This window comes from Crocuta crocuta, unplaced genomic scaffold, assembly GCF_008692635.1.
Source record: "Crocuta crocuta isolate KB4526 unplaced genomic scaffold, BGI_CrCroc_1.0 scaffold26, whole genome shotgun sequence".
NCBI classification, from domain to species: Eukaryota; Metazoa; Chordata; class Mammalia; order Carnivora; family Hyaenidae; genus Crocuta; species Crocuta crocuta.
In genome coordinates, this window is record NW_027532249.1 from 2,618,526 (window position 1) to 2,636,738 (window position 18,213).

At 39.0% G+C, this 18,213-nt stretch overlaps 1 protein-coding gene across 1 annotated transcript in view; it reads left to right on the forward strand.

Moving 5' to 3' along the window:
• PIEZO2 (piezo type mechanosensitive ion channel component 2) overlaps positions 1–18,213 on the forward strand; it is a 446,101-nt gene that overhangs the window by 260,828 nt on the left and 167,060 nt on the right. Inside the window, exons 6-7 of the mRNA XM_077778264.1 lie at positions 1,059–1,269; positions 3,066–3,279. Of these exons, the coding sequence (XP_077634390.1) occupies positions 1,059–1,269; positions 3,066–3,279 (425 nt within the window). The remainder of the gene's footprint in view (positions 1–1,058; positions 1,270–3,065; positions 3,280–18,213) is intronic.

Genomic DNA, 18,213 nt, shown 5'->3' on the forward strand with positions numbered 1-18,213 from the left:
ACCTAAAACAACCTTTTGTCTTAAGGTGTTGGTTTATATTTCTAACAATTTAAAAAATAAAAACCCAAAGCCTTCTTTTTTTTTTTTTTTTTTTTTTAATTTCTAGGAGAGAGAGACAGATAGCATGAGCAGGGGAGGGTCAGAGAGAGAGGGAGTCACAGACTGAAACAGGCTCCAGGCTCTGAGCTGGCAGTCAGCACAGAGCCCGATGCGGGGCTCGAACCCACGAACCGCGAGATCATGACCTAAGCGAAAGTCGGACGCTTAACCGACTAAGCCACCCAGGCGCCCCAAAAAACCCCAAGCCTTCTAGGGAAAGACTATAATTAGCCAAAAAATATTACTATGTGTTCTCTAAAAACAAAACAGGCAAAAACACGTCAGTATACCCAGTTTAAAATAATATATAGAGCTATGTGTACGTTCTGCCCCTGTGTTTCTTCCCTAAATCTCTGACGATGGTACCAAGGTGCCGAATCACCCAGGACTGAACCAGTACATCATTCAGCAAAAGAATAAATTGGGAAGTGACTGTATATCTAGTCAGGGGATCCAAGGCCACTCACCCCTCTTCTGACCAGGAAATACTTAAATAGTGGACAAAATTTACTTTGGAAAGAAAAGGAATTTCATAAGCACAGATTTGACTCACCATTTTGGTTAAAGCCATGGATCCCTTAATCAAACTACCTATCCCCTTGGTGGCAAGCTCTGTAAATGTGAAGAAACAAACCAAGACTGATGAAAGCTAAGGTTTTTCATAGATGTTTCAGATGGCATCTTCTTCTGCCTAGTGAGTTCATGTGGCTCAGTGGCATGCTGTTCTGGGTTGTACGATCGGTGATGTTTCCTGTTTACTTCTTCAGAAGGGACCCAAGTGACTTGAGCTTACACAGGGACTGTCAGAGACCTGGGGGGACTTAAGTGGTTGTCTGCATTTTTCCCCTGGTTTGTGAAGTTCACCTCACTGACTGACCCATAAATTACAAACCATGTAATCTGCTGGGTGTGTTGGCAGAGTTCCGGACTGCAGTGTTTTCTGTTTCTCCTTTATTTAGGCCGGAGGAGAAAAAATAGATCCAGAAGAGGCACTGATCTACGAAGAGGATTTAGATGAAGGCGACGGTGTGGAAGGCGAGGTGGAAGACAGCACAAAATTAAAAATGTTCCGCAGACTCGCCTCTGTGGCCTCCAAGCTTAAGGAGTTCATTGGCAACATGATCACCACCGCGGGAAAGGTTGTGGTGACCATTTTACTCGGTTCGTCAGGTGAGAGTTTCCAGTTCCGGATGGGGCACAGGTAGCACTTTGGCGAGTAATGAAAGGACAAGGCTGAGGAGCAAATGCAGAAGGAAACTGGCCCGTTCTGAAACACCAAACTCATAACGATAGCTGTTGTAAAACTGGTCACGCGTTCACACCACACACACACACACACACACACACACACAAATAATTTTTCCTGTTCATGTCTCATTTCTTGTGTTTTTAGGAGGTTTCTTTTTATTTTGTTAATTTTTTAAATATTTATTTATTATTATTTAAAAAAATATTTATTTTTGAGAAAGAGAGAGAGATAGAGCAGGAGCGGTGGGGGAGGTAGGGGTAGAGATGGAGGGAGACACAGAATCCGAAGCAGGCTCCATGCTTTGAGCTGTCAGCACAGAGTCCAACGCGGGGCTCAAAACCACAAACTGCGAGATCACAACTAGAGCCGAAGTCGGACGCTTAACCGACTGAGCCACCCAGGCGCCCCTTAGTTGGATTCTGTTAACCTCCATAAAGCAATCTTTTCCATATCTTGGTGATGTTATTTTTTATACATAGATCAGTAAAACCACTGTTCTTCTCCCCCAGAGCCCATGAATGGCGATCAGCTATGATGAACAATGTCTGGACTCTCCAGAGAGCCACATGTATGCATTCAGAAAGCATGTCTGTTTACACTGGGTCATTAGTAGTCTTAATTTAACTCTCCAGGATATACTATTTTTCTTCCTCAGTGAGATTGTAATCTTGCAGCACAGACACTCACTTCCTTTAAATCTTGGCTGCCGACTGCTTGTTCCATAATAATGTTATCTCCATCTTCTCCCTCCTTCCATCCTGCTGCTGGCAGCTGCTCCAGAGCCACTGGGAAGTTGGGACCATACCCCTTCATTGAAACTGCACAAGATGAAACAATGTGACAATTTTTTTAAAGAGCAAAATTGAAAAGTGGAAAAGAGAATAGAATTTCTCAAGAAATATCCCAATATTTTAATGAAGAGTCATTTCAGAGCGCCCCCCACAAAAGGTTTCAAGTGCCTGTAAAAAAAATTACCTCATTTTCCACGTCCCCTTTTGGTCATAGTACGAATCAAATTTTGTTGGGCAGGACAAAGGTTTAGGGAGACCTTACCACAGATGTAATATTTTTATAAATCCAACTTAACCCAAAAAATAGTTATCATAAAAAATGAATCAGGAAGGGGCGCCTGGGTGGCTCAGTCGGTTAAGCTTTCAACTCTTGATTTTGGCTCAGGTCATGATCTCACGGTTTATGAGATCAAGCCCCCTGTCAGGTTCTGCCATGACAGTATGGATTCTGCTTGGGATTCTCTGTCTCCTGCCCCTTCTCTACTCTCTCAATCTCTCTTTCTCTCTCAAAAATAAATAAATAAACATTTTAAAAATGGTATCAGGGTAAGTTGCAATGGGCACGTAAGTATTCCTGAAAACATTGGAGGGAGAAGTAGAAAGATGGAAACAGGCAAGTAACTATGCTGAATTTACTGTGTGAAACGTAGATATTTACTCTGCCGAAACACCATGGGAAGAATTTCTTTCATGATCTTGGGTTTCCCTATATTTACAAATACTACCCTATGTGTGATCTCTTTCACAACAAAAGTAGTATTAGGTCTGATTTAATCAATGAAATGTGATTCCTGTTTTAATAACTTGATCCACACCTGAAAGCATATGAAGGAAATGGACATCATCTCCAACAACGACATTTCCTCAGTGGTGAATGATTTTCCAGTTCAGTGCGATTTTTCATGATCACATCTCTTCTTCCTTAGGTATGATGTTGCCATCTTTGACCTCATCTGTGTACTTCTTTGTGTTTTTGGGTCTGTGCACCTGGTGGTCCTGGTGCCGGACGTTTGATCCATTGCTGTTCAGCTGTCTTTGTGTGCTGCTGGCGATTTTCACTGCGGGGCACTTGATTGGACTTTATTTATACCAGTTCCAATTCTTTCAAGAAGCAGTTCCACCCAACGACTACTATGCGAGGTAAGAGAAGGCATTAAGACATTTTAAGGGGAACTCACCCTCCTTTATGATCTTGTTTGAATTTGCAAGGGTTCCTCTTGCTGCCCATTGATGTGTTCAGCAAAGGTTCGGTGGGGTGGGGGAAGCAATCTAGCACTTTCAAGTTATTGAATGGCAAAGTCTAGAAGGAAGTGGAAGGTCTCTTCAGATGGAGGTGCTGCTGAGACATGGAGAGAGGGGAGGCTGCTGTTGGGTCTCAGCTGTGGAAAAAGAGCCCAGAAGAATATTTTGATCAAAGAATAATAGCAATGTCTTAAAGCATCCAGCTGGAGGGTGCTCTCAGAGGACAAATAGAGCATTAAAAATAATAATAAGGGACACCTGGGCGTATCAGGCAGTTAAGCATCTGACTTTGGCTCAGGTCATGATCCTACACTATAGTTGTGAGCTCGAACCCTGCATCGGGCTCCAGGCTGAAGCTCAGAGCCTGGAGTCTGCTTCAGATTCTGTGTCTCCCTCTCTCTCTGACTCTACCCCAGTTGTGTGCATGTGCACTCCCTCTCTCTCTCAAAAATAAAGAAACATTAAACATTTTTTTAAAAAGAAAAGTAATTTAAATGAGTTCACAGGAAACAGAGAAATCCAGAATGTGGATTCTTCAAGACAAATACTCTGGTCTCTAAAAAAAACTTAGCATCATGAAAAGAAGTGTGTGTTGAGGCAGTGGCAGCGGGGACTCCTGCAGTTTCAAGGAAAATGGGGGGGCGGGGGGGGAAGTCCAGCAACCAGGTGTGAAACCTGACTACCTTACATCCTGGCTCACCCGAAAATCTCTAAAAGACATTTTAAGGTTAAATGGAGAAATTTCAGTATTCACTGGTTATTAGCTGATTGGATAGAATTATTGTTAAAATGTTTTGAGATAGAGAGAGAACAAGCACAGGGGAGGGGCAGAGAGAGAGGGAGAGAGTGAATCCCAAGCAGAGCCGCATGTGGGATTCTATCCCATGAACCAGGAGATTATGATTTGAGCCAAGATCTAGAGCCAGACGCTTAACCACCTGAGCTACCCAGGCGCCCCTAGAACTATTGTTAATTCTCAGGTGCATGATTGTATTGTGGGCTTACAGGAAAATGTCATTATTTTAGGAGATGTGTGGTGAATTATTTGGGAGTGAAGTGTCATAATGTTTGCAACTTTCTACTGGTTTAACAACAAACATGAGAGAGAGTGAGGGAGAGGCAAGGAGGGAGAAGGAGAAAAGAGAGACAAATAAAACTACTTAAACCAGGGAATTGGCATTGGGTTATCCATTGTCCTATTTTCACTTCTCTGCTTCTGTGGAAATGTTTATGCCTGGAAGTTACAGAAAAAGGAAACGGGGACAGAAGTGGCAGAAGAGAACGTGAGGGGGGTGAAAAGTATGTCAACAGGAGATAATACTATCATGTTGATTGTATAGATTTGCATCCTTCTTTCAAGGGATTCTCATCTCATTTTTATGTGCTAGTAAATACAAAGGAGCGATTTTGTGTGTGTGTGTGTGTGTGTGTGTGTGTGTGTGTGTACGCACTCACCTTCCTCTTATTGATTCATGCACAAAATCTGTCTACTTTGTGGCGTATCTACCCAATGCTAGGAGAAAAATAAAGTCCTAAAACTGCTTATAATCTATTAAAACAAGTTAGTACCCAATACACACACACACACACAACCTAATTGGCATAATCTGGAGGCTTAACAAGTAGAATTCAGTCTATAAAGAGAAGAATGTTATATAGACACATTAAAACTGAGAAGCCACAATATGGAAACAACCTAAGTGCCCCTTAACCAATGAATGGATAAAGATAATGTGAAATGTGGTATATGTGTGTCTGTGTCTGTGTATACATATATATCCACATTATATATGTATATAATGAAATATTATTCAGCCTTAAAAAAAGAAGGCAATCCTGCCATTGATGACAACATAGATAAAACTTGAGGACTTTCTGCTACTGAAATAAGTTAGAGAAAAAGAAATACTGTCTGTCTGTCCACTTATATATGGAACTCAACAAAAGAGTCAGCTCACAGAAACAGAGTAGAAAAGTGGCGGCTAATGATGGTGTATTGGAAGGAATGAGAAGAGGCTGATAAAAGGGTACAAGCTCATTTATAAGATGAATAGATTCTGAAGATCTAATGTACAGCAGGCTGACTATACCTAATAGTACTGTATTGTATATTGTATTCCTGAAATTTGCTAAGAGAGTATATCTTAAAAAAATTATAACTATGTGAGGTCATTGATGTGTTAATTAACTTGATTGAGGTAATCATTTCACAGTGTACACATATGTAAAATCATCACATTGTACATTTTAAATATACAATTTCATGTGTCAGCTATACCTGAGAAGCCTCTTTAATGGTGCAGATTTATGTAATATTTATTTATTTTAGGCAGTAGTGCATAAATGCTAAATTTCAGTACAGACGTTAGTTCTAGGCTAAATGAACCCTTTGGTTTCTTTCAGGCATTATTTTGGGTTTATTGAACATGTATAGAAAAAAAACGTTTTGTGCTGTTGGAAGGGGTGACTTTCAGGGGGTGATTTAATAGGGAATATAAATATATTCTATATGCCAGTAACCCCCACTTTAAGGATCTTTTCTGCCATCTAGAGACTGGTGATGGGAAATACAAATAATATTCAGAACCACCTTGAAGGCATTCTTTCTGTAAAGGATCAGCTAATAAGTATTTTAGACTTTGTCACATTTCTTTCTAGAAGCCATTGTAATGCAAAAACAGCCACGGACAGATTTAAGAGAATGAGTGTGGTTCTCAAAAAGTAAAACTTTGTGAACACTGAAATTTGGGTTTCATATTAATTTTCACATTTCATGAAATACTATTTTTCTTCTGCCTTTTTCCAGCCACTCAGAAATCTAAAAACCATTGTTAGCTCACAAGCTGTACCTGAATAGGTGGTGAATGAGGCTTGCCAACCTATGGTGTAGATAATAATAGTCCTAATAGGCTAATAACGTACCATATCTACTGTTCACTTGAATTGTCACAAATGAAATTATAATTATAATTTATTACATGTAATAAGAATTATGTTACCTGTAATTATAATTACATTTTGTAGGTGATCCATTTAAACAGTTTAAAAGGTTCATTACTATCATCTCATAGAGATAAGTTATTAAAAGTTAAGTTGCTTGTCAGGCTTTAGACAGTTTGAGCTAAGCAATTAAATAAATATAAACATAAATATAAATAGTATAAATATAAATACACTGCCTTCTTGTAGATTCCCACCCTTCCCCCATTACCTTGGTGATAACAAGACATTGCATTTAGTCTTAGAAAGCTTGAAAATTTACATATCTAAAACAATAGCTTCTTCATAAGGTATAATTCCAATGCATTGTTTTTTACCCCCAAATTATGAGTTAGAAGAGAAAACTGGAAAGTGGGCAAAAAAAAAGCAGCCCTCATTTTACACGGGCATTTGTCACAAATTTCATAACCACAAAGGCTCCAGTGCATATATCCAGCTTCGGATGTGGCTCTTCTTAAAACAATCCAAGCCATTTTTGTCTTCTCAAAAGCTTTCAAATGCATCTCAGGTCAGAATTATCTTTATTTTTAGAAAAATTGAATTGATTTGTTCATCATTAGGATAATACATATTCGTTGGTGATTATTCGGGAAAATGTAATGAAGGGTAAGGAAAACCACCTTTTAAAAATGTAATCCTAACTTCCAGAAAAAAATACCGTTTACTTCTGGGTCTATATTCTCCCAGAATTTTTCCTAGGCATATATGTGCCTTTTTAAAAACAAACTTTGAATCATAACGCAAGTACTCTTTTGTAAGTTGCCTTATTCAAGTTCTACATTTTCCCATGTTATGAAATGTTCTTCTAAAGTGTGATTTCCATAGGCTGTGAAGTCTTTGAATGTGTAGATATAGTCAGTCCCTGATTTCTGACCATGTAGATTTTTCCCCATTCCATTAACTTTATTTTTTTAAGTTTTTAAGTTTTCATTTAAATTCCAGTTAGCATACAGTGTAATATTTGTTTACAGTGTAATAATGATTTCATACTTCCATACGATACCAGGTTCTCATCACAACAAGTGCCCTCCTTAATCCCCATTACCTATTTCACCCATCTGTCCATCCACCTCCCCTCGGTAACCATCAGTTTGTTCTCTTTTGTTAAGAGTGTTTTGTGGTTTGCCCCTCTCTCTCTTTTTTTCCCCTGTGCTCATTTGTTTGAAATTCCACATATGAGTGAAATCATATGGTATTTGCCCTGACTTATTTCACTTAGAATAATATTCTGTAGTTCCATCCATGTCATTGCAAATGGCAAGATTTCATTCTTTTATGGTGGAGTCATATTCTATTGTATGGCTATACCACATCTTTTTTTCTTAAATAGCTTATTGTCAAGTTGGCTTACATATAACACCCAGTGCTCATCCCAAAAAGTGCCCTCCTCCATGCCCATCACCCCCCTTCCCCTCTCCCCCACCCTCATCTGCCCTCAGTTTGTTCTCAGCATTCAAGAGTTTCTCATGGTGTGCCCCCCTCCCTCTCCCCAACTATTTTTCCCCTTCTTCTCCTGCATAATACCACATCTTCTTTATCCATTCATCAGTCGATAGGCACTTGGGCTATTTCCATAATTTGGCTATTGTAGATAATGCTGTTGTAAACATCAGAGTGCATGTATCCCTTTGAATTAGTATTTTTGTATTTGGGTAATAGTGCAATTACTGGATCATAGGGTAGTTCTGTTTTTAACTTTTTGAAGAAACTCCACACTGTTTTCCAGAGTGGCTGCACATGTTTGCATTTCCACCAACAGTGCAAGAGGGATCCCCTTCTCTACATCCTCTCCAACACCTGTTGCCTCTCATGTGTGTTGTTGATTTGGGGCATTCTTATAGGTGTGAGATGATACCTCATTTTAGTTTTGATTTGTATTTTCCTGATGATTAATGACACTGAGTATCTTTTCATGTGTCTGTCATCTGTCTGTCTTCTTTGGAAAAATATCTATTCATGTCTTCTGCTCATTTTTAATTAGATTATTCATTTTGGGTGTGTTGAGTTTTATAAGTTTCTTATATATTTTGGATACTAACCATTTATCAGATATGTAATTTGCATATATCTTCTCCCATTCCATAGGCTGCCTTTTAGTTTTGTTGATTGTTTCTTTCACTGTGCAAAAGCTTTTTATTTTGATGCAGTCCCAATAGTTTATTTTTGCTTTTGTTTCCCTTGCCTCAGGAGACATATCTAGTGAGAAGTAGCTATGGCTGATGTCAAAGAGGTTACTGACTGTATTCTCTTCTGGGATTTTTATGATTTCACTGACCATGTAGATTTAGATCATTCTTCATTTTTGCCATCTTCAGTAATGCTGTAGTGTGCACCCACATTACTTCTAAATTTAAGAAAAACTCCTGATGAGCAAGGTGCAATCTCACGTATCCTCAGTTGGGAAGGTGCCTCTGTAGGACTGTTCGGTGCTTACCTCTGCTGCACGATCTGGATCCTGGGCCAACATTATGATAATGGACTGGCTTGTGATTCCCTCCCTGCGCCAATAGTGTACATTGAAATCCCATACCTAGGTATAGCACAGATCTGGGGTTTTATTTTTCTCTAGGGTGATCTCTTCTTTCAACCAAGAGATCATGTGCTTCCTTGTAGCTCCATCCAGACCTGTGATGGAATTTTTCCATTACGTTTAGCCAACAAAGGATGCTGAGAGGTGAGTGGGGACTAGCAGCTATATGGGATGAACAGGAGACCACAGTTGACGTGGAGGCAGAGTAGGGGAGTGACGTTGCCTCAGGGGGAGAACTAGTGATTCTCTTCCATTTTTTCACATAGGAGCCACATGACCAGATTTTTCCAAAACAAAAGTCAGGGCCCCATTATTTGATAGTTATGATTATCCTTATGGAAAGGTGAAGACATTGCATTTGAAAGGATTAATTTTCCCAAATCTGAAATGTTGTAGCATATTATAACCATATAAAGAAAATTAGTGATCACACTTCTGATCCAGCAAAATAAGACTTCACAACAAATCCACAGACTGTATATAAGATCAAGAATATGCCAGTCAACATAGTGTGTTTAAGAGAACAAAGCTCTATAGCAGTTGTTCTTCTGAAAGGTCTCCCTAACAAAAATGGTGAACCAAACAAAATGTGGCTTGGCTAATGCAGTGTGTAATCTCTTCCAAAGAGATTTGTGTTTTTAAGTGAATTTCTTTCTTTTTTTTTTTTTAGTTCATATATTTAAATTCAAGTTAGTTAACATTGGTATTGGTTTCAGGAGTAGAACTCAATGATTCATCACTTACATACAACACCCAGTGCTCAGGTGAATTTCTGTAGACAGCAAACCCCTCCCGTTTTGAAAGACATAAAGCAAGATTAAAGGTGGTGGGCTCGTGTTCAGATTTCACCAGTTACACATGTGTTTATCCTCATCTGTCTCCCTACCTGTTGGACTGGCCACATTTATGAAGCCTTGAGTCTTAGACCATTTCTGTCCTGTAGGTTTTCTTCATTAAAAGTGCAGAGGGTGTGCTGGGTAGGGATGGGACCAAGGGCGAGTGGACCTGTTATGTTCTGCATTGTCATGAATGGCAGGCACCTTGAAAGGCTGTACAGTGCATCTGAACACTCTTAACTTCTACTTACTGGGGGCATGAATGAAAACCCCATTGTAACAGTTAGGCAGCACACCACTGACTGTGTTTCCTTGTGAAGATGATACCAAAAGAAATTCTGAGTTGAACTCACCCAAAAGCAGTCCTGACAAAAAGTAGGTTCCCTGGGGCAGGAGGAGGGGCAAGATGGCGGAGAAGTAAGGAGCTCCGTACTTGCACTCGCGCCCATACANTTTGTTTGTTTGTTTATTTTATGTTTATTGTTGAGAGAGAGAGAGACAGAGCACAAGAGGGGGAGGGGCAGAAAGAGGGAGACAGAATCAGAAGCAGGCTCCAGGCTCTAAGCTGTCAGCACAGAGCCCGACGTGGGGCTTGAACTCATGAACTGTAAGATCATGACCTGAGCTGACGTCAGATGCTTAATTGACTAAGCCACCCAGGCGTCCCTTGGACATGCTTTAAATTGTCTCTTGTGAGCATTGACAGGCTTTCCTTCCAAGTCCTGAACTTTCTCAAGAACATTTGCAGGAATGACCACAGTCATTGAACTCTTGTTTGCCCAAGTTAAATTAGTTCATTTGTTGCCTTCTCCACTTTAAGATCTGAGGTTTGAACATGAAAGGAGGGGAAGGAATGAGAGATTTTCAGGCCATTCTCTGTGAAAGTAGGATTCCATATAAAATAAATACACAACGACTTGCCCTATGTTACCCTTTTTATGTTCTATTTCAATAAATCATGATGATAAGAAAATGTATTCTATTTACTGAAGGAAAAGCTTATGTTTATTCCAGTGTAAAAACAATGTAAAAAAGAAAAAGCAAAATCTAAAACTCCAACATCATGAGTAAACTAGTCTATGAAAAATGTTAAAAAAAAAACAACATTAAGAATATCATCTCATTAATTATATTTATACTATTTTTATGCTGGTCATAAAAATGTCAGTAATATGTAGGAAGTAATAAAGGCCTCAATGCTGTATGTCTTTTTCTTCTGATTTGGAGAAGCCGGTGGGTCCTTTAGAAAATGGAACGGCGCAATCAGCTTTTCTGTTGGGTCTGCTGCAGTTTGCTTTGCAAGCTTTATAGGAGTCAGGTTATTTAAAAGAAAGCCCTTTTCAGCCCCAGCCCCAGATGGCTATGTTGTGCCTGCCTGTCTTGCTTTGGGGGTAATCTGAGGTTTGGTTACAAAAACAGCACAGAAAGACTAAATTGTTTTTAATGGAGACCAGTTGGCAAGAATTTCATCTGACAGCAGTCCAGCATGTGGGGAAAAACAAAGGTAAAGCAGGCCATTTCATGGTAAGTAATGTAAATTCACCCAAAGAAGTTGACACCTTTCCTTTGCCTTTCTGCTGAAAGATGGCATTGGCAGGTATCTATAGGAATGTAGAGTTGGTAGGTGATGGAATGATAACCTGGGTTTCATTTTGTTTAAAGATTCTTAGTGGTTAAGTGACTTGTTCTAGGGTCTCAGGCAGAGTTCACTTGCATCTGTGTGGAAGGTGAAAAATAGAAGCCAGAAGAGAAGTTGACTTTCCACAGAGAAATGGGAAGTTAGTAGAATGTAAATATTTGAACCCCTGAGTCCAACTGGGCAATTTGCCATAACCTTATGGCCACTTAGGATCATAACTGGGTGTGTTGTGGACCCAGGATCCCTGAGAAGTGGGGTGCTGTGCCCAGCCGTGACACTTGGCATTATGTGCGAAACAGCTACAGCTCCTGACCAGGTGGACAAGCCTTGGCACAAGATCTATCTAACTTAGAGATCTAAGACTTCCCAACATCGTTTTCCTGAATTTCAGCCTTGGTTAAATGTCGTGGACCAAATTTCTCACGTTTTGCTTACTGAGAGCATCTCCCAGGAAGGGTCTCCTTTCAGTTTTCATGGAAAATCTACTCTATTCTCCGTGAGGGCTAGACAGTGGTTGACCTGACAGGGATGTCTCATTCTGTCGGGTTCCTATGTACAAGAAGAGTTCACCTGCGCGCACACACACGCACACTGCAACAGGACAGGACCTTTTTGCCCAAATGCTAGCCCTATAATCAAGGATAAAGTGTGGGTTCACTCTCTTATAATGTGATATTGAGAGGATTACCCTGATGCCTGCAAACCCATTCTCTGGAGTCCAACAGCTCAGGAGTGGTCCTGCTGCTTTCTAGACAGAGCATCTGGTCACCACAGTACCTAACGCTCTGTGCTTGCATTTCCTTATCTATGAAGTAGGGATGAGAATCGTGACTGTCTCAGAGAAGAGTGTTGTCTTAAACAGGAGAACACTCACCAAGTGCTAGGCAATGTGGAGCATGCACTTAAAAGGACCTGATTTTATTATTGTAAACATTATATTAACACACAGTAACTATTTTTCTTATTCAAACTAACGTCCCATGTCTGGTGATTGCAGCCTTCTCTGGTGTCTCATGTGCAGCTCCCTGAGCTCATTAAGCCACCCTGCTCCTTGTGCTATTTCCTTCACTCAAAATGTCCTCTGCTTCTTTATCCCACTTGCTCCCACTCTTTCCTCGAAACCTAGCACATGTGCTTCCTTCTGGAACTTTCCATGTTTCCTTCTGGGAGGAACAAGAATTGCTTCCTCCCACTTGCTGCACTGGACCATAATGATGTATCCATAAATGTGTCTGCCTGCTGAGTTCTGGGCTGGGTGGCCTGGGGACTCTCAGGCTCTAACACTGCTGATCACATGGAAATCCGTGCTCAATCTGTTTCGTGTGCTGTCTCCTGTGCCCCTTGCATTTCATGTCCTTGTGCACCAAAATGAAATAAAGCTTGTTTAGGCTTTTCCTGGACTCCCAGCCACAGATGGGGCCACCAGCTACAAGATATATCTGAAAATTATTTCCCAGAAAGGTCACTGTCACTTTCAGTGCCCCCACTGTAGCCCCACTGCTGTGCTCTGTGGTACATGTCCCCAGTTAGTGAATGTCAAGTTCAGCGAGAAACTAAGGAGGCTACAGTACATGTGGTTCTTTATTTGTGGTGTTGGCAAATATTTAGTTTTTTCTTGAGGAAAAAAGTGATAGTTTCACATTTATTTATTTAGAAAATTCAAAAATAGCTTTATCCCCGGTGGTTAGAGTTAACACGGTAAAAGCAGTAAGTAGCTTTCACTTTTGGAGAAATTAGAGATTTCAGTTCTTATTCAGTGTTTCTTGGAGAGCCGGCTTATCTCTTATTTTTTGAGGGACTTTGATTTTTGCTTCTTAATTTCTCCAGACTTTGTTTTAAAAATGGGAGAGCTGTGGTAATATTGATGAGATGATGCAAATAAGGGTCTGCCCAGGCCTGGCAATCTGGAGGCGATTAAGAAATGTTAGTTCTCCAGTATTTTGTGTAGAAAGCATATACAGTATGCTTTTCTTCTCAGTTTTAATGAGAGATATTTGACATGCATCACTGTAAGGTCAAGATATACAGCATAGTGATATGATTTATGTATATTATGAAATGATGAACATAATACATTCAACTAACATCTGTCTTCCCATATAGACACAATAAACAGAAAAGAAAGAAGGAAAGAAAAAAAGGAGAGAAAAATGTTCTCCTTGTAATGAGATCTCTTAGGAATTTACTCTCTTAAGAACTTTGTTGTTGTGGCACCTGGGTGGCTCAGTCTGTTAAGCATCCAACTTCGGCTCAGGTCATGATCTCATGGTTCTGAGTTCGAGCCCCACATTGGTTTCTGCACTGACAGCTAGGTGCCTGGAGCCTGCTTCAGATTCTGTGTCTCCCTCTCTCTCTGCTCTTCCCTTGCTCATGCTGTCTCTCCCTGCTTCAAAGATAATAAACATTAAAACTTAAAAAAAAGAAAAAGAACTTTGCTGTGGATCACACAGCAGGGTTAGCTAGAGTCATCAGATTGTACATTATGCCCCTAGAACTTATTTATCTTATAACTTAAGGTTTGTATCTTTTGAGCACCTTCCTCTAGTTGCTCTTCCCCCAAACCCCCACATCTAGTAGCCACAATTCTGATCTTTTTTTCTGAGTTTGCATTTTTTTGTTGGTTAGTCGGTTGGTTGGTTTTAGATTTTACATGTAAGGAAGATCATACAGTATTTGTCTCTCTCTGACATATTTTACTTAGCATAATGCTCTCAGGGTCTATCTGTGTTGTCAAAAATGTAAGATTTCCTTGTTTTTATGGCTGAAAAATATTTCCATGGTATATATATCCCACAACTTTATCCATCCATCAATTGACAGACACTTAGGCTATTTCCATTCTTGGCTGTTGTAAATAAAGCTTCTGTGAACATGGGGGTGTAGATATCCTTTCCAGTTAGCATTTCCTTTATCTTTGGATATATTATGAGAAATGGAATTGCTGGGTCATACAATAGTTCTTCTTTTTAACTTTGTGAGGATCCTCCATACTGTTTTTCACAGTGGCTGCAGCAATTCCCATCCGCAGTGTGCAAAAGTTTCCTTTTCTCTCCATATCCTTCCCAGTATTTGTTATCTTTATCTTTTTGATGATGGTCATTCTAACATGTGTGAGATGATAACTCATTGTGTTTTTAACTTGCATTTCCCTAATGACTAGTGATGTTGAGCATCTTTTCATGTACCTGTTGACCTTTCATATAAATATATATACATTAGAAATAAGAGAATAGGAGAAATGACTATTCAGGTTCTTTGCCCATTTTTAAATTGGGTTATGTTTTATGGCCATAGAGTTGTGGAAGTCTCTTATATATTTTGGATGTTAACTCCTTATCAGATACATGGTTTGTGAATATTTTTTCATATTTCATAGATTGTCTTTTCAAGTTATTGATGATATATTTTGCTGTGCAGGAGTTTTTTAGTTTGATATAGTCCCACTTTTTTTATTTTTTATTTTCTTCCTTGTGCTTTAGGTGTGATATCCAAAAGATTATTACTAGTTCTCATGACAAGGAGCTTTGTTCCTAAGGTTTCTTCTAGGAGTTCCATGTTTTCAGGTCTTAAAGTTAAGTATTTAACCCATTTTGAGTTAATTTTTGTGAGTAGTGTAAGATATGCATCTGGTTTTATTCTTTTAGGTATGAACATCAGTTTTCCAAACACTGTTTATTGAAGAGACTGTCTTTTCTCTACTGAGTATTCCTGGCTCCCTTTTCAAATATTAGTTAACTGTACATACTTGGGTTTTTTTCTAGGTTCTCAATTTTGCTCCTTTGATCTATTTATCCATTTTATGCCATTACCATACTGTTTTGTTGATTATAGATTTATAGTATAGCTTGATCAGGAAGTGTGGTGCCTCCTTCTCTGTTCTTCTTTCTCAAGATTTCTTTGGGGCGCCTGGGTGGCTTAGTCGGTTAAGCGTCTGACTTTCGCTTAGGTCACGATCCTGCGGTTCGTGGGTTCGAGCCCCGCGTCGGGCTCTGTGCTGACTGCCAGCTCAGAGCCTGGAGCCTGTTTCAGTCTGTGACTCCCTCTCTCTCTGACCCTCCCCTGCTCATGCTGTCTCTCTCTCTCCCTTAGAAATAAATAAAACATTAAAAAAAAATTAAAAAAAAAAGATTTCTTTGACTATTTGGGGGTTCTTGTGGTTCCATGTAAATTTTATGAGTGTTATATCTACTTCTGTAAAAAAAACGCCTTTGGATTGGGGCGCCTGGGTGGCTTAGTCAGTTAAGCGTCCGACTTTCGCTTAGGTCATGATCTCGCAGTTTATGGGTTCGAGCCCCGCATCGGGCTCTGTGCTGACTGCCAGCTCAGAGCCTGGAGCCTGTTTCAGATTCTGTGTCTCCCTCTCTCTCTGACCCTCCCCTGCTCGCGCTGTCTCTCTCTCTCCTAGAAATAAATAAAACATTAAAAATTTTTAAAAAATAACACCATTGGAATCTTGATAAGGATTGCATTGAATCTATAGATAGTTTTCAGTAGTATTGGCATTTTAACAATATTAATTATTCCAATCTATGAATGCATAATTCCTTTCCATTTATTTGTGTCTGTTTTGATATCTTTCATCAGTGTCTTACAGTTTTCAACCAAGGGATCTTACACCTCCTTAGTTCAGTTTGTTCCTCAGTATTTTATTGTTTTTGATGTTATTGTAAATGGGATCAATTCTTTATTTCTTTTTCAGAAAATTAGTTGGTAGCATATAGAAACATTGCTGATTTTTTATATTAATTAGTGTCCTGCAACTTTACTGAATTCATTGTTTATATCTGACAAATATTTTATTGAGTCTTCAGGATTTCTCTATAACTAAACCAGTGTTTAGGATTTTCTATATATTTAGTATATACAGATAGTAAATAGAGACAATTTTACTTCTTCCTTATCAATTTGAATACATTTTATTTCTTTTTCTTGCATGATTGCTGTAGCCAGGACTTCTAGTGCAATGTCGAATAGGTGTGGTAAGAGTGGGTACCTTGTCTTGTTCCTGATCTAAGAGGAAAAGCTTTCAACCTTTCACCATGGAGTATTATATTAGCTGTGGGCTTATCATATATGCACTTTATTATGTTGAGATATGTTCCTTCTATGTCTAATTTGTTAAGAGTTTTTATCATGCATGGATGTTTAAGTTTTGTCAAATGCTTTTTCTGTGTCTATTGAGATGCTCATGTGGTTATTTTATTTCATACTATTAATGTGATATATTACATTGATTGACTTGCATATGTTGAACCAGCCTTGCATCCCTTGGAGAAATCCCATTTGATCATGGTAAGTGACGTTTTCAGTGTGCCTCTGAATTCAGCTTGCTAGTATTTTATTGAGAATTTTTACGTCCATCTTTATCAAAGATAATGTATAGTTTTCTTTTCTATAGTGTCTGTTTCTGGTTTTGGTATTGGGATAATATTGGCTTCATAAAATGAATTTGGAAGTATTCCCTCCTCTTCAATTTTTTTTGGAAGAGCTTAAGAAGGATTGCTGTTAATTCTTTAAATATTTGGTAAAATTGGGGTACCTGGGTGGCTTAGTTGGTTAAGCGTCCGACTTTCGCTTAGGTCATGATCTCACGGTTCGTGGGTTCGAGCCCCGCGTCAGGCTCTGTGCTGACTGCCAGCTCGGATCCTGGAGCCTGTTTTATTCTGTGTCTCCCTCTCTCTATGACCCTCCCCTGTTCTTGCTGTCTCCTCTCTCTCTCAGAAATAAATAAAACATAAAATAATTGTTTTAAAAATGTTTGGTAAAATTAACCAGTGAAGCCATCTGGTGCTGGACTTCTGTTTGTTGGGAGATTTTTGATGACTGACTCAATTCCTTTACTAGGTCTCTTCAGATATTTTATTTCTTCCTGATTCAATCTTGGTAATTTGTATGTTTCTAACTTTTTTTCCATTTCTTCTAGGTTGTCCAGTTCGTTAGTGTGTCGTTGTGTGTAGTAGCCTCTTGGGATTCTTTGAGTTCCTGTGCTATTAGTTGTAATGTCTTCTTTTCATTTATAATGGTTGATTTGGGTCCTTTCTCAGGACCCTTGTTCGGTTTATTCTAGCTAAGTGTTAGTCAATTTTGCTTATCTTTTCAAAGAACTAACTTTTAGTTCAGTTCATTTTTTCTATTTTTTTTCAACTTTTCATTTATTTCTGTTCTAATCTTTATTAGTTTCTTTCTTCTGCTAACTTTGAGGCCCATTTGTTCTTTTCCCAGTTCCTTAAGGCGTCAAGTTAGATTGTTTATTTGGGACCTCTCTTACTTCTTAAAGCATGTGTTTATTGCCATGAACTTCCCTCTTAGAACTATTTTTGCTGTACTCATAAGTTTTGGTATGTTGTATTTCTACTTTCATTTGTTTCAAAAAAGTGTTTTATTTCCTCTTTAATTTTTTCTTTGATCCACTGTTGCTCGAGAGAGTATGGTTTACTTTCCATGTGTTCATGAATTTTCCAATTTTCCTCTTGTTGATTCCTAGCGTTATGACACTGTGGTCAGAGAAGGTACTTGGTATGATTTCAGTCTTACTAAATTTTCTCAGACTTGTTTTATGGCCTAACGTATGATCTAGCCTAGAAAATGTTCTGTGTGCACTTGAAAGAAATGTTTTTTCTGCTTTTGTTGAATAGAATATTCTATATATGTCTGTAAGGTCCATTTGGTCTCTACTATCGTTCAAACCTGCTGTTTCCTGATTGATTCTCTGACTGGATGATCTCTCCATTACTGAGAATGAGATCTCAAAATCCCCAACTATTGCTTATTAATAAGTATTACTGCTTATTTTTCCTTTTAGCTCTGGTAGCTTTTTGCTTTATGTA